The sequence below is a fragment of the Helicoverpa zea genome, chromosome 13 (assembly GCF_022581195.2).
Source record: "Helicoverpa zea isolate HzStark_Cry1AcR chromosome 13, ilHelZeax1.1, whole genome shotgun sequence".
Lineage (NCBI taxonomy): Eukaryota > Metazoa > Arthropoda > Insecta > Lepidoptera > Noctuidae > Helicoverpa > Helicoverpa zea.
In genome coordinates, this window is record NC_061464.1 from 191,066 (window position 1) to 218,824 (window position 27,759).

General features: G+C 41.2%; 3 protein-coding genes and 1 long non-coding RNA gene across 5 annotated transcripts in view; 2 read left to right on the forward strand and 2 right to left on the reverse strand.

Annotated features, from left to right (window-relative positions):
* The window catches only part of LOC124635486 (kinesin-like protein Klp68D), a 36,293-nt gene extending 18,220 nt beyond the window's left edge, over nt 1-18,073 (forward strand). For both annotated transcript variants that reach the window (XM_047171340.1, XM_047171341.1), the window contains 5 exons: nt 15,120-15,421; nt 15,512-15,676; nt 15,799-16,120; nt 16,223-16,453; nt 16,743-18,073. In XM_047171340.1, coding sequence (XP_047027296.1) covers nt 15,120-15,421; nt 15,512-15,676; nt 15,799-16,120; nt 16,223-16,453; nt 16,743-17,037 — 1,315 coding nt within the window. In that variant the 3' untranslated portion in view covers nt 17,038-18,073. The remainder of the gene's footprint in view (nt 1-15,119; nt 15,422-15,511; nt 15,677-15,798; nt 16,121-16,222; nt 16,454-16,742) is intronic.
* Nucleotides 5,233-6,100, reverse strand: LOC124635490. Its single transcript, XR_006985019.1, has 2 exons — nt 5,930-6,100; nt 5,233-5,460 (listed from the first exon to the last, which is right to left on the reverse strand). It is a non-coding gene; the product is annotated as an uncharacterized LOC124635490 (long non-coding RNA).
* A 2,148-nt stretch (nt 18,074-20,221) lies between the features above and the next one.
* LOC124635702 lies at nt 20,222-23,062 on the forward strand. Its single transcript, XM_047171652.1, has one exon. It carries the CDS (start codon nt 20,336-20,338, stop codon nt 22,295-22,297), a length of 1,962 nt encoding a protein of 653 aa, XP_047027608.1. The 5' UTR covers nt 20,222-20,335; the 3' UTR covers nt 22,298-23,062.
* Nucleotides 23,055-26,796, reverse strand: LOC124635703 (eukaryotic translation initiation factor 2D). The gene is made up of 12 exons (XM_047171653.1): nt 26,582-26,796; nt 26,248-26,506; nt 25,998-26,170; nt 25,682-25,814; nt 25,358-25,526; nt 25,127-25,256; nt 24,925-25,021; nt 24,547-24,779; nt 24,300-24,441; nt 24,027-24,179; nt 23,552-23,695; nt 23,055-23,250 (listed from the first exon to the last, which is right to left on the reverse strand). Exons 1-12 carry the CDS (start codon nt 26,635-26,637, stop codon nt 23,158-23,160), a joined length of 1,782 nt encoding a protein of 593 aa, XP_047027609.1. The 5' UTR covers nt 26,638-26,796; the 3' UTR covers nt 23,055-23,157.
* Nucleotides 26,797-27,759: the final 963 nt, after the last annotated feature.

Sequence of the window (27,759 nt, forward strand, 5' to 3'; positions counted from 1 at the left end):
CGATCTGAAATGTTCTGAGTAAAGACAAGTCAATTTCATAGAACACGTGTAGTTGAGTAATGAGTTTCTTCACCAAGATCCTATTTAAAATTCCGTAATTTGTATATTTGTGTCCAGACGTTAAGGGCCTTACTACAAAAACTTTAAACCCTGTTTTACGCTTGTCTAATAAAATTTTGGCTGCAAAATGAACCATATGTCAACGTCAGAATTTGAAATTTTTTTAGACAAGGCATAAACTGACGTTTAAAAGTTTTTGTGGTAAGACGGTATTGGTCTTCTTTTTAATCGCTACATTACAAAGATTACTTCAGGATGATGTTGGGAGTACATGTCGATTCGCAGCGCTATACAGATATACCAAAGTTTAATAACGATAAAAATGGATTTGTCAGTAAATGCGCTGCGTTCCGATGTTTAGTTAATCCTGATCATAACTATAATCGGCATTATTAGTGTTTATCATTGTGTTTGCGATAAATACTCAATTCAATGCCATTATGTTTGTAAAGAATAGCTCATTCGTACGGTGAATGTTATTCTTATGTTATACTATGCAGCTTATTGAATGGAATTCTCAAATAATGATGTACTTCAAGGATAATTGTTTAATGTTATATCGAGAGCTTCGCATAACTTACACTAAGTAGGCGTCGCGCGGTCGAGTACCCAGTGAACGACGAACGATTTGTTGTGTAATTATCCTCCCCAACGTCTGGTAGCCGTGTCAGTCGTGATATCGCGACGGTTGCCTTCACAGAAACTTACCCCTAAGTATGTTCATGGCTCTAAAGGAGCGAAACATTTGCAAACAACGTTCGATGAGCGGCATATAACTGGCAATATTAACAGGCGTGCATTCAAGTAGACGTTTGTTGTTTGCGTCGGCAGCGTGCGTCACGTGCTGCCGGCTCATGCAGCCCTGGTACCTCCGGCGTCTGCCGTGAATGGAGATGTCGACTGCTAATGACTATACTTCGGCCGTTCAGAGAATGCGTTCCTGACACCTATCAGTTAGTCACGACTAGTGATGGGCACAACATAACACTGAGTTCGTTACCGTTCCTTCAAAATGAACCGCCGCATTATTTTAAGATTATTTTCGTTTTAAATTGGCGGAATCATTTGTTTTATATTTTAGTTATTTAAGTGGAAACCAAAAAAAGGTAATATTCATATAATAAAATTGTTTTATTTATTCTTTGTTACAAGTACATTGAATTGAATGTGCGAACAGAATATTAATCAGACTCCGATTTGCTTGAGGAGGTGGTGTCTTCATCATCATCTTCGCCTACATGTATAATTATATTATTATCAATAACAGAATCAATCCTGATATCTCGGTCTAACAAAAGCCGGGTAATCAAATAAAAACAGATCGAAAACACTTGAAAAACGTGGTCTATGCGCACGAAACGACAACGGACGACTGTTTTAGCGTCACAAAATGGCGGCCCATAACGCCATTTGGGGTTACCATTTTTAATCTAAGTATAAAAATGCGGTTTGGTCATAGTTTTATTTTTATATTTCATAAACGTTATAATTAAGTCTTATAGTCCATTATTTTCCAATTCTTAAAAAGAAAATCAAAACGTATTATTTTATATTATAACTGTATAAGAACAGATTACGATACTTGCCTGTTATTTTTAGCACAGCACTACAAAATATAAACCGCTGACATAACCTTGTAATAGCGCAGTATAGATTTAGAAAAATATTGTTTACCAAGTTATTTGACACTCAGTTTGGCACAAAATTATAACATTCATTGATTATTGATATAATAATGTTGTTTTAATGCTCCTCAATTGTTAAAACGGTAAACAACCAGCAAAAATATTTTTATCGTAACTGCAACGCCATTGCAAAGTTACGTCGTCAGTTCAATCGCGACGTGTCAGGAACGCATTCTCTGAATGGCCGAACTATAACTCTTTCACAAAGTGCACTGACTCACTCAACCCGCTCCTAAAATGTGCCAAATGATCTAATTTACATTTATTGTTCTTCAAATAAAAACCTCTGTTGGATCCATACACATGCAATATCTGAAATGGATCTCATGTTTTTATGTTCTGATTTCTCCACCTCTGCAGTGCATGACTTTGTCTCGAATAAAGAGTAAGTAGAACTTGTTAGTTAACGATATCAAATCTAATCTCCAAGAGTTGTAGTATCGGTACAGTGCGAGTTATCTTTGATAGTCGATTGTTCAAAGTATTTTCCTAAGAATAATACGCACACTTCAATACACCAATTGTTATCGGCGTCGCACCGATAAGCTGTTGATTACATTTTAATAGGTTATATCACTCGAGTGGTTTCAGCAAGATTTTCCATTTCCTTCTGCGTCAAGCATATTACTTGCAGATATTATTTGCAATTGTTAAATGTTAATATATGTAAAACTGTAATAATAATATTTCACAATGGTTTCAATGCTGGCGAGTATTTTCGAGAACGTGGTAGATTACCTAGCGGTGGGGGATTGGGGAAGGGTAGCCGCATAGCATGTAAACGCAGAAGTCTACTCTTTACAGAGAATTGCTACTTTTAATAGAAAGTAGACAAATCTTGATCTGTGTATGGACGGACAATATAACATTGACATCGTAGCACTCTGCTGTGGTATGTGCAATGACTGATGCGTGAGGAGTGGTACTTCTGCATTTAGTCTAGTAGTATGGCGCTACCGTGAAGGCTAGTGGGTTTTCACGGCGCTTCAGGCGTGTGCGGCGCACGCTCGCTGACTGCTCAGATTTATAACATTGTATGATTGCACACACTAGTGCACATTCGGAGCGGTAGTGTCGTTCAATCAATTCCAGTTTTCGCTAATTATTTCCACGAAGTGTGCATGAGGTTCCTACTGCGTCCTGTTTGATGCATCGCCGATGATGATTATTAAGAAGATATGAAAAAAAAGGTATTTAACAATTACTCAGCATCGAGTAAAGATGTAGATACTGGTCGGTATCAGTAGCAGTCGGCAGTTCGGCACATGTCCATCAGTAATTACATGCTGTCGAGATACAAGGACGGATTTCGTACGTGTGTACTTATTGCGGAGGTGATTCATTACTATTGCGATGCTTTGTTAACTACAACAACTGTACTAGCGAATAAAAAAACTAAATATGAAAATGTTGTCTTCATTGACCAAGAGTAATAAGAGATTTGTAGAAAATTACTAATTAACTCCTAAACTCCACTGCGAAAAACGGATTGAATCTTGTAACTGCCTCGTTGGTCTAGTTATCGCAAGTGTGGCTGCTGAACACGAGGTCTCGGGTTCGATTCCCGAGTCGGGCCGAAATCGCTTTGTGGGTTTTAGAAGACTTTCACAAAGCAGCCCGGAGCCTGGAAGTTGGTGATTGATACACCCGTGCATCGGAGAGCACGTAAATGTCGGTCCTGCGCCTGATCTCTTACCGGTCGTGTCGGATTGCCGTCCCATCGGGATACGAGAGTGAAGGAATAGGGAGTGCACCTGTGTCTGCGCAAATGCTTGTGCACTATAATATGTCCTGCGCAGTTGGCTAATCTCCTTACATGAGAACAGCCGCCGTAGCCGATAATCGGCTAGGAGGACATCAAATCTTGTAGAAAATAACCGAAAATAGGGGAAATTGCACAATCAGGTTCGACAATGTAGAAGGATGCGTTATCAATGTTATCATATACTTAGGTGTGTTAATTTACGATGTTATTCAAACATAGAGAGCTATTGCCAATTGACTAGTATGTTAAGTACTTATACATGATTATGACACAGCATGCCTGGCGCTGAGAGTGACAATGTAATGTATGTACAATAGCAGACAAACATTAGTTATGGACACCGTGGTCAGTGGTCACTTGCGCACTCGTGAGTAAACACGGCGGGTTAGGCGGAGGTTAGGTAACGGCGCGCGCGCAGACTCGCCGGCGACGCGCTATCTCCCGCATCGATAGGTCACAGCTATCGGGCGCTAGGCTCAGCCGCCCGGCAGGTCAAGCTACGTGACCTCAGGTATATTTCCACTGATACCATACAGTTAGATACTCACAGTCCGTGTCCTGGGCCCCGATTCTCCTAAGTTAACCCCTCTGCTCGACAAGGTTTTGACATATGACTTTACCGTTGATTCGGCGGGATATTTTGAATCGCGACATGGAACTCAAAAATTTGTACTAACTTTCAACACATAAATTCTAAGTCCGTAATGCCTGATCAGAAGTATTTTAACTATAACCTTAGAGCTCACTTATTTGACAACAACGTGCGAAGGTCAAATGGGGTCAGTTAATTCAGAAATAGATAATAATTACGGTGTTTCTAAGTCTATCGAAAAGTTAGGCATTTCAAATTTGGTGAAAACTTACCAATAAATAATCGCATCACTTTCTCAAACACAACACAAACGTCATATTTATAACATTTTCAATCCGTTGCAATACATTTCGTGCACTTATTTATGATTCATAACTAAAAAATCAGCACATAAAATACACAATAAAAATGAACAATTTACAAGATCAAAGTCAAGTAGAGTTTGGAACAGAGTACATTTTTTTTTTCAATCAGCGGTGTGCATTCGATACCTAAATCGGATGTTTATTATAAATAATCGAATACCAATTTTATATATATTTTTTAATAGAAACTTATTTCAATTTTATTTCTTAACTTTAAATTATAGGTTCAATTTGTTTTTGTTGTGAAGAAAAAATATTAAAGTTTTATGAAAGTTTTTAGCATAGGTAAAATTTTTATACTGGGTGTCCCATAAGTCCTTTGAATTTTAAATTTCGAATAAAATTCAGATAGCGCGCCGGAATGGCGCGCGGGGTGCGGGGATAGCATCAACGGTCTTTCAGGAAAGTTTTATCGGAGCAGACCGTGGTTTTTGTGTGCGTGAGTCACAACAATGATTCGGCCACCATTGCGCGGCGTAAAGGACATTGGGCGAGATGTTTGAATGTTGGTCTACTCCCCCTCTAGGTAGACTGGGTACAGTTGTGCCAATTTTCGTTTGATCACCAATAATTTTGTTATTTGACTAATTAGCTCGCAGAAAAGGAACTTGTATCGCAATTTGTACATTTGTGTACGTAAAAACACTAATATATTGTTCCTTAATACAATGTATTACTCATAATTTCATTAAAAAAAAAATGGGAAAGTGTCACAACCGGCCACATACCAAGGGCGGTTGTGACACGCATAAACATATATCAAAATGGTCTACAATATCTTTTATTGTAGAAATGTTAAACATAATAAGCTTACAAACATAGTTTTAACAATCAACAAAACAACATTTGCTCTGTTAAAACTTGTAGCTGTAGAAAGGTTTGTAGCTTGAGCGACACGTCCGAAATCCCTTGTTTCACTTCTTCATCGGCATCTTTATATTTTTTGATATCACACTGCGCTCTTTCGGTCTTCCACAAACGTATTCTGGACATCTAAAAGCAAAAAATAATAATATGAGATTTATTATATGTATAGATATTCGTCACAACCGTACCCAAAAAAATTAACACAACCGTACCCAAAGCATCATTTTGAAAACAAAAAATCGCCATGATTTTGCCAAATACTTTACGTAAAAAGAAATCACTTGTAATTAAATATTAATGTTCAACTTTTAAAGAAAAAAATAACAAGATAATCTATCTATATAAAAATATCAGTAATTATCACTTATAATACCACAAGAGCTTCAAGCTCGTGTGGTATTCGGGAGATTATTTTTCCGTCCCAAATGTCGGCCACAACCTGTCAGTTTGACGTAGCAACGACCAGAGAAAATATTCAAAAAATTTTCAGTATAATACCATGTAGGTTGTACCACGTGACGTCGAATGGTGCAATTCTATTGGTCGATATTTGGGTCGGAAAAATAATCAAAAGAAATCGAACAAAAATACTTACTTTTGATTGTTGAAAAGCAATGTGGGCTCCTGCTTACGTCAACGTCGTGATCCAGCTAACGCAATATTGGGGAACGTGTTTAGGCTTGTAAGCCACGTCTTTCTCCCTTACACCCCTCCCCCGTATTACGTATAGTTTCGTTACAATTGCGACTGTCACTACCGTACTCTGGCACAACCGTACCCAGTTTCCCTAATGAGTCATCATTTGAAAGGTCTTTTTAAGCGTTACATTTTGTACTTACATACTACTTACCAATTCTTAGTACTTTAGATGTTAGAACATGTTTAAGGTTTTTTATCGATAGTTAGTTTCAAGTCCTTAGATTCCTTCTCTAGTAATTAATTATATATCACTGGAAAGGCCTTTTTAAATCGAACATTTCGTACTTAAATACCTCTAACAAATTGTCAGTACCTAAGAAGCTACAGTAGATTTTAGACATAGTTATTATTTCACTAAACATGGTCCAACTCCCTAAATACTAACAAATGACAATCGCCGCCGTACAAGAAAATACTTTATATAACATAAGCTTTCTATTGATGTATTACTTAATGCTAGAGGAGAGGTAGATCAAAACGCTCATTGTCCTTTGGTGGCGAAAAAAAATTGCTTCATTCCTCTAGGCATCGACTTAATATTTTTGATCCTAATGATCCCGCAGGACTTCTGAGGATCTGAGGTGGATGACGGGGAGTAGCGACCCCGCGCTTCTTTATAGCTTGTCGGTCAAAAATAATCTTTCTTGTTCTACTAGTCAATGCAATTTATTTGATACCCGTATTGACAGATTTGTGAAAAGAAAAATAAGTCAGCGGCGGCCATCTTTCTTCCATCTTGGACCAGCTTTCGATGAACAGCGAGTAGCAGTTCCGACTACCTATTTGCCCTTTCAAACAATAAAATCGTCATAAAATTTTGCGATAACTACACCTAACTACAGCTCTCGTCAAATAGCTTTGCCGCTCAGTTAAAAAGTCGGAAGTAACGAACCGCCATTAAGTTTGGCAGGACTACAGGAATTCTGTACATAAAACACCCGAAAAAATAAATAAGTCTTCAAAATTTGCGGTCTTCAGAAATCCTAAAAACCGAAAAAAAAAAATATTCCGGCTACAACGTATTTTCTACCACTGATTTTCTAGCATTTTTTCAAAATAAATAAAGTCATTTTACTTTTCCTAATTTATTTTCAGATTATAGTATACAAAAGTGCAATTTAGTAATATTATAATATCAAATAATATAAAATTATTAAATCGATTCTTTATTTTAACGAATCGGATCATTCGATGCAAAACTTCTATCACCGTCGCCATCTTGTCTATGCGTCTTCAAATTTAAAAAAACAACAAATGTAAACAAACATGGCGAGTTCGATCAGAATTCCCGGTAATTACGATTGGATTTTCAAAAGGTATATTACTAAAGGGATGCTAAATATGAAAGGTTTGAATGCGTCAAAATAGTTTAAATTTATTTAGTTATTTTATTTAGTACTCACAAATACGGTTTGATTGGAAAGAAAATAAATATGAGCGTAAATAATTAGGAAAGTGTATGACTCATTCGCAGACCCCGATTGGGGTCTAAACCGAGCTTACGGTGACATTGATGTTCAGACCCCAATCGGGGTCCGCTACGGATTTGACGGTTAATAATGTCAAAATCGAATAGAAATCGAATCGCAATAGCAGTTTCGGCATATCGGGCATTCTGCTACTAAGACCAATCGTATTTCAACGACATTCGATTGGTTTGCGATTGGTCTGCTATTTTGGTGATTTTGGTCTAAGTATATGGTAGTTTGCTCTACAATCATATTGCAATAATTTAAAATTCAAAATCATTTGCAGACAAAATGATTCATTATTGAATGACGAACGTGAATCCTATGTTGCTTATGTAAAATTAGGAGAATCGTGCCCCTGAACTTCACCTGTCTACCTCAATCATAAATCACTTACCTGCTGTTATACTTTGCGATCAAATGTTAAGTATGATCTATATCAGTCTAGTTTTGATGATTAGAATAGGCCAGAGGCTTCTATATGGCAATAATACCTGAAAAGTAAAACGGTTGGCTTGTACTGGTAAATTGGTAAACAGTCAACAATATGTTTTTACTAACTTGCATTTATGGATTAGTATCTGATAATCCATTGTGAGTGCGAGTGCGGTGTCGGAGCAATGCACGCGTCATCTCACTACGACTGGTATAAAGTTAATCAGTTAGAAGTAACGCTCTGCGCTTATCAGTTAATGACCTAGTTATGACACAGGTAGCGATTACTCTGACTACACCGTGTTTGCCATCTTGTTTACACTCTACTCTGCGACAATTATTTAATTAATACATGTTGAGATTATTCACTAAATATTGAGCACCCACTCAGTACGCTAGCGGAAAGGTAGAATCTGACCTTATTGAATCTCAAAGCGGAAACCTTACGGTTTTGTCATATCAACTATCAAACGCTCCGAACTATGGCAAATATTGAATCTTTTGTACAACAAAAACTTTGGAGTTAACAAGTTAAACAAGAACTAAGTGTCTAATGAGCCAAGACTGTAATTTTTCAATCGTAGCTTTGTGTGAGTGATCATTTATTACGCATGATTTGCGCTCTTCCACTGAACGCATTTTTTGCACAAGTTCATTGAATGTGGGGAGCGTGGGTGCTCGCGGTAGTCGCGATACTACCGCTGTCAGTGGGCGCGTGTCACTACTCACGCCTTCACACACTACATCGAAGCCTTACAAAGGTCTTACCTTACCTATATGTACAGTCTTATGATTTATCTCTTGACTTACAAATAGCTAGTTTCTTTTTTTCGTACTTGTGTTCTTTTTCTATGTAGAGTTACGGAGGACATGTTATTGGAATCCGAATAGTACCTACTTCGAGCTTAATTAGACATTTGTACAATGACAATTGCACCTGTCTGATAAGGCATCTCTCATTTATGTAATGGCATGAACGTTCTAATTTTTTCCACCTAATTCTCCTGTGTACTACTTCTATCGTTACCATAGCGACGTGACTAACAACCTTGACCAACAGAGAGACTACAAAAAAGTCCTAAGAAGGAAAACTAAGACCATATTAGAACATAATGATCAACATCGAGTCGTTTCTTAAGGAAAAGGCTCGATTACATCATTTGCATAATAGGTGTGTTCTTGTTTGTGTTCAGGTATTATAAATATACCATCATGTACTGATGTAATCCTCACGGTGACAAATGTTACTCAATTAATAATGTAGTTATCATTTTGTTTTACCATAAGGATTCACTGCCAAGTACGAGTCGAATTTGCGCGCAAACGGTCCTATACCATTACCTATAAAACGATCAAAACGAATACCAGTCCTGTAAAAAGTGTGTCCTGTCCTGTTCAATTGTTTGTTTCCCCATTCAACCCTTGGGGTGCGGATCCCTAAAAACTACGTGAATGATGGATACCTACTGGTTGATAAGCTTGTTCTTGTCCGGCAAGTTATACATTTGTATATTATGTAATACCTATTGACCGCAGTTTCGGTACTTCATTCATTATAATTGATATTTACGTTGATACTACGCTAAACAAACATGGGCGGCGCGCGCGCAGACTCCACATCTACGTTACTTATAAACACGCAATACATTATTAGTCAGGCGAACTTGCTGAACTCGCCAGGTGTTGCCGATTTATAAGAAACATAGCAAAAACACCACTAGGTCATATCATTGAGTTTTTTGTTCGTATTCAACATTCTGCAATAAACAGTGACAGATACAGGATTAACTAATCATTTAGCATTAAGATAAATCATTTGTTTTTGTGGTGTTAGCGTTCAGTCTCAATGCACAGTGATTCACGTTCCATACAAAGGCGGCCATAAATACGAAACTCACAAATACTTTTAATTAATTTATTTTACACGTTGAAATATGTTAAGATAAGTGTAAATTATTAAAATTATAACATAACCACATTCATTTAAAAAAAATCATACTATTTAGGTGTAAATAATGTCTCGCAGTAATTTTGTTTTAGACGATAAACCTAAAACATGTCATACTGCGACTTTTAATGAAAAATCTATATAAATAATGGTTATTTATATTAAAAACAACCATAAAGGAATAAAATAAAACAGCAAAAATACGTGAACAACCTTTTTTGCAAATACAAAACACAAAATATACCAGAATACATTCAAGCTCAAAAGTATTTACTACAAACAGATAACAAATCTAGAACATATTTTGATAGCACACCTTTTGTTTTTGACAGGTAACTTTCGTAAACCTGTTGGGAAGGGATCTGAATGAAGAAGTTGATGGTTCAACTTTGTCAGACTTCTGAGATAAATGTAACTCAATTCGCTCTACATCAATATTTTCAACTACATTCAGCCAATCTGAATATTTCTCAATAAACTTAGACCTACTACGATTTGATTTTGCCCAATAATGAGAAATTCGTTTACATACATTCATAATTTTATTACTTAAAGTCTCTAGTTTGATATTTATGATGTCATCCGAAAGGCACGATGTTTCGGTCAAAGTATTCAGGACATGTTGCATTTTTCATTTGGACTACCCTCTTTAGAGTGCCAAATGTCAAAAATAGTCGTCCTCGAAACAGAACATTTGAAAGCTTTACCTAAAACAACATGAAAGCTGAACTTAAAATATAAAGTTTTTTCAATACTATGGACATGCATACTTTGAGTGTCAAAGTATTACTTAGCTTTGCTTATTAGCACTTAGTAAGTAGATCTAATGGGGATAAGCCAATGACATTTTTCGATTTATGGCCTTAGAGTGAATCACTGTGCAATGTTATAGGAAAACTAGCTTTTGCCCGCAACTTCGTTCGCTCGGAATAGTGACTACCAGCAGATTTTTGATTTGACCAATAGATGGCGCTATATGTCCGGAATATTTTTTTTTTTGTAATAAAAACTATCCTATGTCCTTTCTCAAGTTTCAAACTATGTCTGTACCAAATTTCACACAAATCGGTTCAGTAGTTTAGGCGTGAAGAAAAGACAGACAGACAGACAGACAGACAGAGTTACTTTCGCATTTATAATATTAGTTTGGATATATTCTCATTGATAATCAACATCATCACATCATTCAAGTATTTTTTACCCTGGTAGGTAATCCTGTTCATAAGGGAATTACATTCTGAAAATAATAATTTAGTTAGTTAATCTTTTAATGACTATCTGACCGGAGCTCGGGCTTTACTTATTATAATGATATGGTTTATAGCCGTACTTAACAAAATGTCTACAATGTAGAGCGAGTGTCCGCCGTCATTTGTTTGATCACGTGCACTCCTTAGGGTGCGTCCACATCTGGCGAATGCGCAGCACGCGAGCCGATCGCGAGCTGTCCGCGAGCTGCGCGCGTGCATTTTTGTTCGTGCGCCGCTTCTGCGCCGCCCGCGCGCAGCTCACGCGCGACCTAAGCGCCGCACGCGAGCGGCGCGCAGGCGGCGCGCGACGTCTGCCATCTTCGATAGTACTGAGCCAATATACGGAACTGTAAGGGCGAGAACTGATTGCGCGCAGATCGCGCGCCGCTCGCGCGCTCTATACGAGCCTTGCGTGAGTTGCGCTAAAGAGGCGCACCGAACTATTGCAGTGACTGCACGCGCGCAGCTCGCGGACAGCTCGCGATCGGCTCGCGTGCTGCGCATTCGCGGCGCATTCGCCAGATGTGGACGCACCCTTGTAGGAGGACGTTAGACACATAAGACCTACCGACACAAAAGTACCTTCGTTAGAACCTACTAATACTATATCTACGCCATGCCACAAAAGACTACTACTGTGTAGAAGTTGTAAACCACGGACAGCTCGAAGAAACATTATGACAGCGCGATCGTACAATGTTTAGCCTATCGCATGTGCCGCTATTCTATGGCATGAGGGTTTTATAACAACAAGTGTTAGCAATCGATTTATTTATTAAGAGATCTTAAAATCCCAGGTTGGAAGTCCAATTACTTCCGAAATACATACAGTCTAATCATAAGTGAGATGCACTCTGCACCTCGGTATAGTTTTGGGAGCGTGCCTTATCACTCGCTCGCGTTTGTTTTATTGCACGTGTAACGATGACTGCTTTGATGAGTCTCAGTGGCAGTGGCGGCCCTAGGGGTGTGCGAACTGTGCCCTCGCACAGGGCCTCGCGCTTGGGGGGGGCCTCGCGCTACAACCCACAACTGGCTCTCAATCCAGTCATGGATTTTTTTTATTTTTGCTTAATTCCGAGTTTAATTTGAGAGTCCTTAAACAAACAATTTAAAAAAATTCGCGCTCGCTACGCTCGCGGCTGTTCACCTAACAGTACCTTTCCTTCTAAATTGATTAGGGAACTTTTATGTCCCAAAACTCAAAAATTTTCGCGCTCGCTACGCTCGCGACTTCACCTTGAACTGTTGTTTGTTATAGAAGTTTACGTGCTTTGGTGACCCAAACCTCAAAAATTTTTGGGCTCGCTACGCTCGCGGGTGCTTTACTTTCCACTTGTTTTATTTTTTGTGATTCTTTAAATAAAAACTGGAGTAAAAATAAAATTTTATTAATTTGTTTAACTTGACCATTTCTACTCATACATGACGTTTAGCTAAATCAAAACACCAGCTTACTCTCGCAATACATACTTTTCACATAGGACAAAGGGCCTCGCATAGACCTGCCGCACGCAGCCTCGCAATGGCTAGGGCCGCCGCTGCTCAGTGGTTTCATGTAATATCTCCATCGTGTAAGTGTATTATAGTTTATAACCTGAGAGCACTCGTGTACAAGATGCACTGGTGACACACCACCCGCTCACCTTCGCGCGCTGTTGTTAGGACTATGTACATATATACCTACAGTAAACAAACAGTTTGAAGTTATGACCACTCTGACGTAGAATATCGTCACGACGAGTTCAGTAAGATGTGCAGTTTATGTTGATCCTGTGACATTGACATGCGTCGCGCCCTACGCTCGCTAGTCAGCGTTATTTAAATTCCAGTTATAAGTCTGTACTAATAATATGGTATGATTAAGCGCCGGTTCACTTACTTTGTTGGCAAGTTCATGAAAACCTAGTCATACGGTGAATAATACGAATATAAACAGCAGCCCCGCACCGCGCGAGCGTACGCGTGCCAAAGCGAATGGACTTGCTTATCTACTGATCTACACCAAATAAAAGAAAGGGTATAATTTAGGCGATCACCAAAAATATTTTTAAGACTCTAAGCTGAGGCACCAAATAAAATAAACAACTCCAAAAAAAATAAATTGACTTTATTAAAAGGGCACTAAAGTATATAATATTATGATCCAAAAAAAATAAAATAACATCAGAAAAATCGCAAATCTCGCACAAATATTATTTTTGGTTCCCAAAATGGATTAATGGTCACCAAATTCTATCCAACTAAAAGATTAATATTACTACCAAAATCAAAGTTAGTGACGAAAACGAATCGCTGCAAAACCGACTCCACGTAGTCTTGTCTGCCCTACCCCTAGAGTGCAATTCAAATCCGCGTGGGCGCAGAGGGGCGAGGCGGCCTGCGAGCTGAAGCGCAGGTAGTTTTTAAGGCTTGCCGCCGCGGCTGAGAAGCCGAAGCTGCGGTGGTGAGCGTGAAAACCATCTGCGACGATAAGCTCGCATGGGACCGCCGGAGCCCCGCAGTGCCGGAGCCGTGACAGAAGCCATGCTTGCTGCATGTTTTGTGCTTACATTTTACTACTGAGTTACACACAAATTCATATAACAATAAATAAGCGACGTACGTTTGGGAACCCCAGTATATTAATTGGTATTTGGGAAATATTCTAGCGATCGTTAGCTTTTTTAGTCTAACAAAAATGACCAAATTAGGAGTCATGATATTACATAATTGGTAACATCTAAGTAGTGACAATATATAATATTTGGTCTAAAGTGTATTTTAAAGGCGTCCATATATTTTTTTAGTAGTCAATAATACGAAAAAATGGTTTTACCTAACAATATTTTTGGAAACGTTATTTGGTGACCATTTATCCATTTTGGTAACCGTTTAGAATTTTTTTGGTAGTAAAATAGGTACTTTTTTGGGTGGTGTTTAAACACAAGCCTAAAAGAAATTAATTGATTAGCCTTCAGGTCGAGTTTCACAACATAACTCTTACAAAATAATATTTGGAGCACTAAATTAAAGGTATTACTCAAATACAAAATCTTTATCTACGTAGGAAAAAATACCACTATCGTGCGGGCTCCTGGATGAATGAATGTAGTTGTAGATTAGATAACTTAATTGTTGAGTGTGGCTCGAGCCGGGCTCTCACCAACATTGTTGCGAATACATATTATAATACGTCACGAGTGAAGCCGGAAGCTCGCAGTAGTGGCGCGACGTGCGACCGGAGGGCTGCGGGACCCTAATGCACTCACTCCAATTTCCTCTGTATCACACGATATGATTGCTGGGGTCATACGCGTTTATTGAGTGTCCAGCCGACTGCCTGTCGGCAGGACGTCGACCCCGGCAATATATCTAATTTGCCTTCTGTGGACTTGCCTCTTGGTGTGACTTATTTTTCTCAAATGCAAAGAAGGTTTCCCCATAAAGTTAGCGAAATTAATAATTTTATAATCATGGAACTCTAATTTCAGTTCCCGCCAATATACGTGATCAGATATCGAGCCAGAATTATTCAGGAAAAAAAAAGTCATGCATTTAGGGCAAGAAGTAGCAAGTTGTTACAACCGCAACAATTGTAACAATTACTGTAAGCAGCAGGCGCGCGCGACCTTTGTTTTGTAGCCATTATAAACAAAAACATTGGCGTAGTGCACCGTATCGCGCGTTGTGATTCGATACAACTCCGCGGCTATTCGTCCTACTCCAGTGAACCGATATTTTATGCTTTTACGCCAATTATGAACAAAAATAACTGTTATGAACTAATGTTCGTTCGTATAGAAAAGTGGCAGATCAACTACCCCTGTGGTCACTGTTGACATGCACACAACCCTAATTTACTTGTGACGACACACTCAGTTCTTTTATGTACTTCCTTATAAATTCCCTTATGTACTCGCTATTTACTATTTTAATGTACTTACTTTATTGACTACTTTATGTATTTCCGTATACATTGTGCATGTGTATGTTTGTGTGCAGCGTGGGCAAGCTGAACCTGGTGGACCTGGCGGGCAGCGAGCGGCAGCGCAAGACGGGCGCGTCGGCCGAGCGGCTGCGCGAGGCGTCGCGCATCAACCAGGCGCTGTCCTCGCTCGGCAACGTCATCTCCGCGCTGGCCGAGAGCAGCCCGCACGTGCCCTACCGCGACTCCAAGCTCACGCGCATCCTGCAGGACTCGCTCGGCGGCAACAGCAAGACCATCATGATCGCCAACATCGGCCCCGCCTCCTACAACTATGACGAGACCATCACCACGCTGCGGTACGCGCACCGCGCCAAAGGTGAGCCCGGCGCCCTCTCCCTCCCTCCCATACTCCCATCGCTGCCTGACCCACGTCTGTCATACCTACACCCTCAATGTGATGTTGCAGCGATCAAGAACAAGCCGGTGCGCAACGAGGACCCGAAGGACGCCAAGCTGCGCGAGTACCAGGCGGAGATCGAGCGGCTGCGAGCGCTCATCGAGCAGCGCCGCGCGCTCGACCGCAAGCCGCGCCGCCTGCCCAAGCCCCGGCCGCCGCAGCCCAGCGACAACTGTCAGTACACACGCATCTCCTTACAACTATACACAAAACCGAAATTGTCAACACAAACTTGGATAACACAATAAATAACAAACAGCTATACACCAAACTGACTGATATAATTGATGTTCCAGCGGAAGAGGAGACAGTCAGTATAGAGAACGAGCATATACTGGCGGAGTCTACGATCGAGCAGGAGAAGAAGCAGATGGAGGAGCTGGAGCAGCAGATCCTGGCGCTGGAGGAGCGGCTGGTGCAGGGCGGCGGCGGCAAGGACCTGCTCAACAACCTCAACGAGACGCAGCTCATCCTCGAGCAGCGCCATTGCGAGATCACCGAGCGCAAGAAGCGCGAGGTCGAGATGCAGCAGCGCATCGAGCTCGAGGAGGAGACCACCGCCATCGTCACCAACACCTTCACCACGCTGCAGCAGGAGGTCGACCACAAGACGCAGAGGTACTCACTGCCGCTCGTCTCGTACGGACGGACAGTATAAGCTGCAAGCAATCAATATATTATGTAGTGGAAAATGTGTTCTAATATGTTGCGTGCGTGCAGGTTGAAGAAGTGCCTGTCCCGGTACGCGAGCCTGCGCGAGGAGGCGGTGGAGCAGCGCGAGGCGCACGACGGCGAGCGGCGCGAGCTGGAGGCGCTGCAGGCCGCGCTCATCGCCGAGCTGCGCCGCCGCCTGCTGGTGGCCGACTCCTTCCTGCCCGACGCCGGCCGCCCCGCCGTGCTGCGCGCGCGCTACTGCGACGACTCCGACACCTGGCAGCTGCAGCAGCACAGGTGACGCCCCACACCACCAATACTCAACAAACATATCATTCATTCATTCACATTTAGGTTTAATAATTAACTATAAATTCGCAATTTAGTTAAGCACTCTTCATTCTATAAAAACTAACTTTTGCTGTGCTTGACAGCATCCATAATCTATATTTTTTAGATATACCTACCGTTGTGTCCGTTGTACACTACAATATGAAAAATAAAGTATCAAGTACACTCTTAACAGTCCTCACATGCCCTGTATATACTGCAACAAAATATCTCATATAAGACGTGTATGCGACAGTGGCGTGGAGCCGCTGACGACGCGGCCGGTGGCGGCGGCGGGGCGGCGGCGGCCCACGTGCGCGGCGGCGCTGGCGGCGCGGCTGCCGCGGCACCGCGCGGAGGACGTGCTGGAGCTGGCGCCGCTGCCGCTGCCCGCCACCACGCGCGCCTACACGCCGCCGCGCCGCCCGCCCGCGCCGCCGCCCAGCAAGAAGGAGGCGGAGCTGGAGGCCGTGCCCGCGGCGCGGCGGTCGGCGCGGCCGGCGCGGCCCAGCACGGCGCACCAGCGGCTCGGCACGGCGGGGGTGCGGTAGGCGGGCGGCGTGGCTGCTGCAGGCAGCAGGCGGGTGCGGTAGGTGCTGCAGGCGCCGTGTTCCCGCAGAGTGCATGACTCACTCGGCGAGCGAGCACGCGGCGCCGGGTCGAGTACGGAGCGTCGAGCGGCGTCGGCCGCGTGACGTCACGAGCCGCCACATGATCTCACTTAACTTAATTCCCAGTATTTAGCAAGGCAAAGAACCCTTATGTGTTAATTTGAGTACGTATGTATAAGCCGTAGCTACTCGGGAGCGCTTCGCTCTGCGCTCGTATTGTTTAGGTTGTTGTTTGTTTTATAAGATTTTATTTTACCATTGTTGTCTTTTTGTTTTTGTAAAATTTTATTTTGTGCCTCGATACCAACACACGTGTTTGAGCTAGTGATATTAGATAGTTTACGACGATTATGTATTACGTTCTACTGTGAAATTATTTAGAATTTCTATAATGAGAATGAAATTGCTGTGTAAATAGGTGGCTCGGCACCGCGAGCGATGTGATCAGTAATGTATGTTCAAATGTGTTACCAAAGATGGAGCAGTCCATTCCGAATGTCCACACCGGCCCACTTGTTCCTTTATATGTGAAATTCATTTGTGGATATATTAATATAATTTCTAAACAGTTTCTAGTCAATGATGATGAATTATATTCTTGTATACAAATATTGTAAATAATAATAATACGGTATTTTAGGTATTTAAAAGTATCCTTATTACGGAGAATGAACTAGTGTAAGTAGGTTGCTAATTAGCGCACAATACTTTTGAATACCGTCGAGCGACGCCGCGACGCCGCCAGGCTCAGGCCTCTACTCGCTTACAATTTTGTTAAAACAATTTTTCCAACGTGAATGAATTATATATTTTGGGATCGTAAGTTATTTATAATGTATCATTGTATTGGCTTTATATTTAATTTAAATTATGAATGGAGATGATCATGTATTGTGATATATAATTTGGTAACTGCTAGTCAGTCGTGCCGCATACACGCTTATACTCACTAATGAAATATAAATTTTAAATTTTATGTGTTTCTTCATTTAGTTTACCTATTACCCTGTTGCCACACAGAGCTACATCTAACAGGAAATCATTCATGAATGATGTCAACTGTACTGTGTAAACTTGTGTTGCTAGTTACTGGTTTTGTGGAAGGACAGAGAATGGGGCAAAAATGATCGTTTGCCTTGCCCGTGTAGGTACGTATTTATTATTGATGAAGAGTCTGTATTTGAAAATCGAAAGCCACAATAAGTAAGAATTTAATTAAAAAAAAAAGTTAAAAATATACGATCATGTCGCAGCGTAATGATGCGCGGTAACATCTCGTTGCTCTTTAATTTCTTTAGGCGCTTTCAACCAATCAAACCATTTTTGACGAAGGTTTCGGGAGACTCCAGCCAAAGACTCTCCTATAACTCTTGCAATTTGTTCAGTACCAGGGGCTCAATCCTGCAAATTTTCCTTAAGCTCCACACGATTGATATCCAACTGAGATCCAATTACGATTGAAGCATATGTAGCATTCCGCAATTTTTATTAAATAGGTAAACGTTTTTATCCTTTTCTATGATTCAATAATGAATCATATTGCCTGCAATTCATTTACGATTCCAAACAAACATAAAAAATAATGCAATAAAATCCAATTGCAAAGTAATGGGATGTCATTGGAAAACGATTGGTCTTATATTGGTAGCAGAGTTCCCGCTAAGGTTAAAACGCTAAGGCACAAGTAAAACACAGTCAATGCATGGATCCGTGGATGGATGACCATCTTATCATGAAAAGTTCTTCCGTTTTTCTGAAGGCATGATACATTGGTGGGTGCCAGCTGTCATTTGAACATCTTTGGCAGTCGTTACGGGTGGTCTAGGGGTAGTCAGAAGCAGAAATTTTGGAGTGGGGTTGGTAACATGGCAGAGACCAGAAAGTCTGATAACCAGTTTTACTAACGGATAGATGTGTCCGGCTAACTGAGGCATTCGCCCCCTGCAAAACACTGGTAGCACCTGTGGGGTGCGATTCCACTAATTTTACTTCAGCGACATACGATTCACATCCGACTGAGATTCAATCACGACTCAATTACGATTGAAGCGTATGTGGCATTCCGCAATTTTTTCTTTTAAATAATAAAATCCGTTCTTATCCGTTTCTGTGATTCAATAATGAATCATATTGTCTGTTGAGGTGCCCTATTGTATATTAAATTATTTACGATTACAATATGATTGTAGAGCAAACTACCTCATAGACCAAATGGTAGACCGAATATTCGAATGGCAAACCAATCGAATGTCATTTTCATACGATTGGTCTTATATTAGTAGCAAAATACCCGCTAAGGTTAAAAGTGCTATTGCGATTCAATTTCTATTCAATGTTGACATTTTTAACTTAGCAGAATCGGGCCCCTTATATGGTTAGATTGGAAAGCGACCCCAACATACTTGCGAAAAAAAATAGCATCATTGATATTTCGTATTATATATAACTGTTTTAATGGCATTTCCTAATCATCGTCATTATATTCAACTAGCTTCCGCCCGCAGTTTTTCCCGCGTCTCAAGATAAATACTTCCCGTAGCCAGATTGTGACAAGAATTGTCCTGTCCTCCTCCCGGGTCTAAGCTACCTTCCCTCTAATTTTCAGCTTTATCGGTCCAACCGTTCACGCGTGATGGCGTGACCATGGGATATATACGAATTCATTCATTAATGTATATTTCAATGCCCTCCATTCCTCCCTCGCCATTTGCACTATATTATAAATCTATGATTTGCACCTATGATTTGCACCAACAATAAATCAATTTCTGAACGAAAACTTGAATGTTTCCGAACAATTCGTTATTAGTGATGGACACACGACATAAAATCTCAACCCATTTATCGACATTTTGACTGAAAGCCCGATAGTTATACCTTTGTGTTCGTTATTAAGAAAATTATTTAAAAAATACTTGTTTATGAAATCCAATTAATTTCTTCAAATTCACATGTTGTACTATTATTGAAAAACATAAATGATGATGATGATGATAGAAAAGAAACACACATCTTTACATTTACATAATCAATATAAATTATCAAGAAATGCCTATAATAATATTTATTACTTATTATTTTAAACCCAAATTATTAAACGGTTATTCGATATATCGATTTATGAAAGCCAATTGCCCAACACTAAAAATTTAACCGTCGCAGGAATTCAAACGTTTAGTGGCTTTGTTTCGATTGCAAAATGTAAAACTAAATTCAATATTAATAAATATCTAGTAAAATGGCGGAAAAATTAAAGGACTACCAAGTTATAGACGTTTTCTGCGGCGGTACGTTCTACAAAGTGCGACACAAGGTCACCAACAACATATTTGCGTGGAAGGCGTACGATTGCTCCGCGTTCAGTAACGAACAAATACAAAACGTCGCTAACGAAGTGAAAACGATAAGTAAAGTGACATCGAAGAGCTTATTGCAATACTACGACACCATTTTCCACACCCCGTCAAAGACATTGTACTTTGTCCTTGAATACAATTCGTGGCGAAGCGTAAAGGAGTTGATCGCAGTGTGCAAGGCTACCGACAAGTTCATCGCTGAGAGCTTCATCTGGCACCTGCTGCGGGAGCTGGCCCGCGTCTGCAAGGTTATCGAAGACTTACATGTAGTCGTGGTACGAAAATGTATAAATCCGGATTCTATCTATGTAGACGAGAGTGGCGAGTTGAAGATCAATTGTTTCGAGCTGACGACGGCGGCAGGCTCCGAGGACGTGATGCGGCAGGTCGGGGAGGTGCTCCACACTCTCTGCTACCGTCCCGGCGCCAGCGACGAAAAGATCAAAGAGTTTCACTACAGTGACGATCTCCGAGGAATCGTCAGCTTCCTGATGGATCATAGGAATGCCAATATGCGCCCAGACGTCGTCCTGTACCATCCCACTGTCCTCATGAACTTGGAAAACAATACTCAGCCCAAATGTTGGAATGAAATTGTCATCTCGGTGGAACATAACTATTCAACATCAGAGGTGAACAAATGTGATTCAGAGAAGGTTGTGGAGTTGTGCAGAACTGTTGAGCCTCTTCCTAGGACACTCTTCAACATAACAGACAGTCCTATTTACTGCAACATCAGCCCCAAAAGAAAATCAAACGCAGTGATTGAAGAGGCCATCTCGCCACAGAGTCCTCTGTCTCCAACACTGGCTGCACTTGCTCTAGAGCTGCCTGGATTCGTGCCTCGGAGCAGGAAGCCCCTCACTGATACCTTGGCCAAGTACACCTGTCCCCAGCAGGTGTCGCAGGACACACTGAGTGAGCAGTGGCTGTCGCGCATTGCGGCGCTGCGCCATCGCGAGGAGTCGCTCAACAAGAGGGAGAGAGACCTCATAGCTAAGGAAATAGTGAGCAGTCCATCTACAAAGATTATCCCACTGAATGTGTCCCTGGACTTGGCAAGTAATGGTGCAAGCAATGGCATCACCCTGCCTCCAATGATCACTCAGGCGGCGGAAGAGAGGCGGCCTCGCGTGCCGCGGCGCCGGCGCTCGCGCACGCGCAGGAGGAGCTACGCGTACGAGGACCTGGACAGCTCGCTGTCGGCGGACGCGGGCGACGGCAGCATCATCATCACCGCCACCAAGTTCACCAAGGACAACATGCCGCGGCGCAACATCTTCCCCGACGTGGCCACTAAGAAGGTACACTTCACATCCAACAATCCATTCACTGAGAGTGATGACAGTGTTACTTTGACTTTCTATGAGCTAGACAATGTGGATGCTGAAGGCTATCAGGTGCCGAGGCAGGAGGCCTTAGCTAAAGACATCAGCAAGTTTAAGTATTTGGATTTGAAAAAGTCATCTTCAGAGAAGAGATCTTCCATGCAGTGGTGTCACTCTTCTCCCTCTAAGCAGGCAAGAACTAGCAAGAATATATTTGGTGATATAACAAACACAAATCAAAGCAGTCTGAGGAAGACTCCCTCCAAAACCAGCCTCACTTCCAGAGGATCCAACACGTCCAGACAGTCCATGTTCTCATGCAGGAGCCACTGGAGCATGGAGTCCAGCAGCACTAAGGTGAGTGAGGGGAGCATCTCTGAGAGGACTCGCTCAGCCATGAGGCAGGGGGCGCCACAGACCCCTGCCCCACCTCCTGATGGTAAGAAGTCTAGGAGTCGCAAGTCCCTGCTCAGCTTCAAGACACCCTTCAAGTTTATGACTTCAACTAAAATCTAGTTTGACATACATGTCATAATTAAGTGTCTCTAAATTGTGAATTTGATCTCTGATGAAATTATTTGGATGAAATTCGTTTATATGATTAGATTATAGTATCAGATGCACTGGTATATGTATAGTATTGGTTGTGGTTTATATGTTAAGTTCCTTAGTTAAAGCTAGTGATTATTTCATTTAACTGTAGCATCTCATAGAATACTTGTGTTGTTATAAAACTACTAATTCTATGATTTGACATTTTATTTTGTAAATAATGATATGAAATACGGACATCAACCCACCCTAACCTTAGAATAGTGAAATTGTATAAATGTTTTTATATAATCAATTTATTTTTCGTATTTTATTATAAAACATACTTATAATTTTTTATTGTGTATGCTAAATCATATATACACCTTGTTTTACAACATAATGGTTTGTAAATAATTCAAATTGGATATGTTTGCCATAAATGCAGATTATATATTACAAAAAAGATATATATTAAAAAATATAGTTTTATTTACAGTTTGGTTTCTTGTAAACGTCATACTGTGCAAGATGTGTGATCAACTTACTGAAGTTTAGTCGATTGTCTTCCAGTTTCTTACAGAATTAGTGTAATCATAGGCATTGAGTTAGAGTCAAATTATGTCTTAGATATAAGGGTAAAAGTAAGTGAGTGTATGAGGAAGTTTGTTGCCATGAATTTGTACATCTTCTTTAGAGTAGGGTAATGTAAGTTATAGCAATAAGTATAAATAAACATAAAAAAGCTCATTTAGTGTTTTATTTGATAATCACACTGGTTGTCACTGCACACTTTGTGTTGTCAGTTTCACTTGTCTCACAATATGTTCATATATAGTTGTCAATCATTTCTTCTTGTTGAGTGCCTTGTCAGCTCCCTCCACGAACTTCTTGGGCAGACCATACTTCTCAATGAGTAGCTTGGCAATGAAGTATGTCTACAACAAACAACAACATTATTATAAAACTTAGTTGCAGAATAAACAAGATGCGAAAATAACATTGACCTTAAAAATGTCCGAGTTCAATGACCCACACATTCAGTTTGAAGAACAATGAGTATACCTACACACGAACTTGAGGATATAACTTACTGATTTTAAGATCTGTACTCATCATTCTTGAAGTTGATTAACCTTTTAAGGAAAAGGTGGAGGGATAAAAACATTTTTCAACTCAGTGGTTATCCACGCACAATTTACGTAAGGACAATTGTAATTGGTTTGGTGTGTAGTGTACCTGGTCTCCCTGCAGCATGAGCTGGTCGGCCTTCGCCCCCGGCGCCCGCGTGACGCCGCAGGAGGCCGCGGCGCCCGCCTGGCAGGCCGCGCTCAGCGCCGACAGGTTGAACCCGAACTGCTCCAAGTTCGACACCAGGGTCACCTGCACAAACAAATTGATGACATTCAAAGTACATCTGCCTCGAAGGATCTTATAACGTTTGAATATGATTTTAATCACAATTTAAAAATAACGGTATTCATGATATTAAATCCAAACTAGAAATATCATGTAGGAACATTATTATACTTATTCAATGCTCTAGTGATTCCTGTAGGTATACCACCTGATTGATTCTTGGTTCATATGATTTGGAACTTCATATTATTTAAGGTTTCCATTAATTTTGATATCAAATTCATCTAACAAGTTAGTTAGTTTTTGCTGCATTGGTCAATATTTTTTATTATTTAGGTATTAACTAGTATGTAACCTTCTTGTTCCCGCTCCTGGTGGCGACCTGCATGCGGACGGGCTCGAGGCGCGTCTTGCTGAGCCGCACGGAGCCGTCCGCGAACCGCATCTCCGTGCTGGGCGTCATGCGGCCCTGCACCAGCGACATCAGCACATCCCACTTCACTGCTTCCTGCACACACAACACATTTCTCATTATACTCACGGAATAAATTTTATGTACATATTTCATCTTGCCGTTTGAATTTGGGAAATGTTATTTAGTGGGTTCAATTGTATGTGAGAAGTGTACCTGTTCAGGTTTGCCGGTGATCTTGGCGAGCGTGGCGTCCATAGTGACCGCGCCCTTCACCTGCGCGGAGTTCAGCCCGCGAGACTTCACGTACTCCGTCAGCCGCGCGCGAGTATCGCCCGGCGACAGCGCCGTGCCCTTCCTGCTCACATTACACAACTTATGTGGAGTTTACTGTGATAATTTTGTAACAACGTACATCTACATCCACGGAAATAAATGCGGATAAACAAGTAATGTAACTAACTTGAGCGGTGCGAAGAGATCGGCGACATTAGCGGTGATGCAGAACATCTCTCGCACCTGCGGCGGCACGTAGTCGGCGGTGTCGGTGGTGTCCCGGGTGTCGCGCATGCGCTCTCGCAGCGCGTCGCGCAGCGCGGGCGGCAGGGCGTGGCTGCGCAGGAGCGGGTGCGCGAGGTTGAGCGCCACCACGGCGTCCACGCCCTTGTCGATCTCGCGCACCTCCAGCAGACCTTCCTTGACCACAAATACTTCATCAATTGCCAAAGATCAAAATACTCGAAATGCGCTCTTTGCAGCGGATAGCACACGCAGTGGAAACAAATTCAACTGAACCTAAAAACAGTGGCAAACTACAGAAATATATGAACAAATGTGTTACCTTTTGCATTTCTTCAAGAAATTTTCCTAATTTTTTATATGTTGATTTCTTTACTTCTAAAGTCCGATCTGGTGGGCAAAGTGCTATTAAATGATTTCTGAAAAAATAAATATATTACATATTAAATAACCTTGGAAATGTAACCTAGGTATTATGTAGAATGTAAAAAGGTAGGTAACATGTATAACACAACACAACACACCTGTACAAGAGATTCGTTTTGAGCGGCAGTTCAACATTCTTAGCCTCGAGTTTCAGGAATGAGAGTAAGCACCACCGGAGTAGACCATCCATGTCACTTGGGATATCATATTCTTCTATTTGTGAATCGTCTGAAATATATCATTCTAAATTGGTCTACTGTATGATTTGTCAACCCACCTGAGTACTTATTCATAGAGTTCAATTAACAATAGATTAAAAGTTGTCATACCTGTGAGCATACTGACGTTAGCATCAGGTTCCTCGTCAGGTGTGTGTTCAGTGAGTTCAGGCTCAGGTATTACTTTAGGTTCATTCTGTGTGGGCGGTGGTTCCTGTGGCGCTGGTGATCTCTGGCCCAGGCTGGGCCATTCCTCTCTCACTGGCTCTTGCAGATTTAGCTGTGAAACAAAATTTTAATTGTTTTTCATGAAGAAAACTGGCAAAAAACTCCATGGATGTATAGAGTAACTTAACAATTTATGAATAAAAACACTACCCTTGTTCTATACCGACTTTTAGGTTAATATAATATTATTATGGTCGGGCAACTTACGCAACTGAGGTTGATGGTGATGTCTCCTGAGCCATATGACCCCGGACCCAACTTTGGTCTCTCGATCTTGGTGAACTTGCCATCCTTGCACAGCAGGTCACCAAACACCTGGATTGTTTCTAAACATACTCCTCTGAAATAATAAAACCAGGCAAAAGAATTAATGTATGAATTTGTGAAATGTGTATGGAGCTATGTGGCACTTTATATTGCAAAGATGCCTAACTTTAGTGCCCAGTGAATAACCTATATCAACAAGATAGAACAATGACATAACTCTGATTGGCTCTGTAGTTTGAAATGAACATTGTCTTACGCAGGTCTGAGCAGCATGTCGGCACTGGACATGGCGGCGCGGCCCACGATGCACACTGCTGCATTCTCCTGTGTACACATGCCGATGATTGTCCCGCGTTGGAACATCGGGAACCCAATGCCGCACGAAGGAATGGATACACCTGGCAGGTACACCGGTGCACCACCCTGGACCTGCAGACAGAATTAAGATCCATAAACCAGTGCTAATGGAAGATGTTGCAATTTTATGGTTGATCATTAAAACATACTTTAGGCAAGACTGGCGTGTGAATAACCAGCACAGGTACTAAGTCTGGCACCTTCCACAGCGCGCAGACTGTCGGTATGAGCCTCTCCCCCGTCTCTATGACCATGGGCACTCCGTCCACTGCGTACACGTTCAGCATATCACCGGAGTGCAGCACCAGCTTCATACAAATACAACTCGACTTCACAGACACTATTTCTTTAACTTTCTCATCAGTGGCTGCCGGGTACTCATTTTGAATACGTTGAGCCAGGTGTTTTCTGGAATTATCAAGTAGTTTTTGTTTAGTAGCTGAAATGTGTATAATAATCATTGTCAACAAAACCAGCTCTTACTTCTCAGAATTCTTGAGAGTGTTGTTTGATTTTAATTTATATGGTTTCGCAAACATGGTGAAGTGTGTTTACAAGCGCTTATGGAATAAAATTGGGAATTTCATGGAAAACACTTAGAATATTTCTACTTGGGACTGGCACGGTATTCTGTTCAATGTGAGCGGTGCGGACGTCAAAACAATGTCATGTGGTTGTCAGCTGCATGGAATTAATAAGTACTATAAATAAGTACTACGCGTAGTATGTAGCATGGTCAGCTGTCAGTTCTGGCAGTGACAATTATCAGTCTTTGACTTTGACTTATTCGCTTATTCGCCTTTAACCACAAGACCACAAGCAAAATTAAAAAATCAATTCAATTACCTATTTACGATTATAGATGGAGCCACAATTTGCGTTTCATCATCGTTTCATCCATCTCTCTCTTCCGCGGTTTCATCCGTGGTTTCATGCAATTTCCTTAGCCCTTCCGAGCGTGTCGGTATCTCCCCCGATTTGCACAAACTCGCGCAATGTTCCTTAGCCACCTTGAATCTTGGCACGAAGTGTGCCGTTGCCTAGCTGAGCGAAACTAAACAAACGAGGCAGGCATAAGGAAGAATGTAGGGTCGTAAGTTACATAGGTACACTTTCGGGGAGTAAATAAGGTACCTAGTAATAAAGTATACAGCGATACATATACTCGCTACATAGAGGTAATATTATGAACAAAGTAGAACATAGGGGCTGTTCATAAGGAATCATGTGGAGGAGAAAGAGAACATAAGCGAGTGTATAAAAAAGTATATGTATAGGGGTGTTCATAGGCGTAGTACATTAGGAAAAACAATAAGGGTAGTACAGGGACAGGGGCATTGGACCTAAAGGATAAATAGGTTAGGTAATGGTATGATACTTAAACATCACGGTAAAAAAATAATTGACTCTAGACTTTGTTTTGAACATAACTGGAATCACTGGGACGTAGATAATAGCTTTGCAAGTTATCTCATTCAGTGTAATACTGTCTCATCTGCGGTGATCTGCCTCTGAACATATTCTTCACAAAACGGCACACAAAAGGAGCTCCTTCAATATGCAGTTGTGGTGAGGTGACTTCATAAAAGTATGCATGAAGAAGAAGGGCGGCCTCACTGTCTCAGATTCCTAGATAGACTACTTGGCTGCGGCTACGACCA

Coding starts and splice junctions, on each gene's coding strand:
- LOC124635703 (XM_047171653.1), bottom strand. CDS start 26,637: ATGTTTGCGAAACCATATAAATTAAAATCAAACAACACTCTCAAGAAT. Junction 25,815..25,997: donor GACATGCTGCTCAGACCTGC/GTAAGACAATGT, acceptor TTATTATTTCAG/AGGAGTATGTTTAGAAACAA. Junction 25,527..25,681: donor TCACCATCAACCTCAGTTGC/GTAAGTTGCCCG, acceptor TTTGTTTCACAG/CTAAATCTGCAAGAGCCAGT.
- LOC124635702 (XM_047171652.1), top strand. CDS start 20,336: ATGGCGGAAAAATTAAAGGACTACCAAGTTATAGACGTTTTCTGCGGC.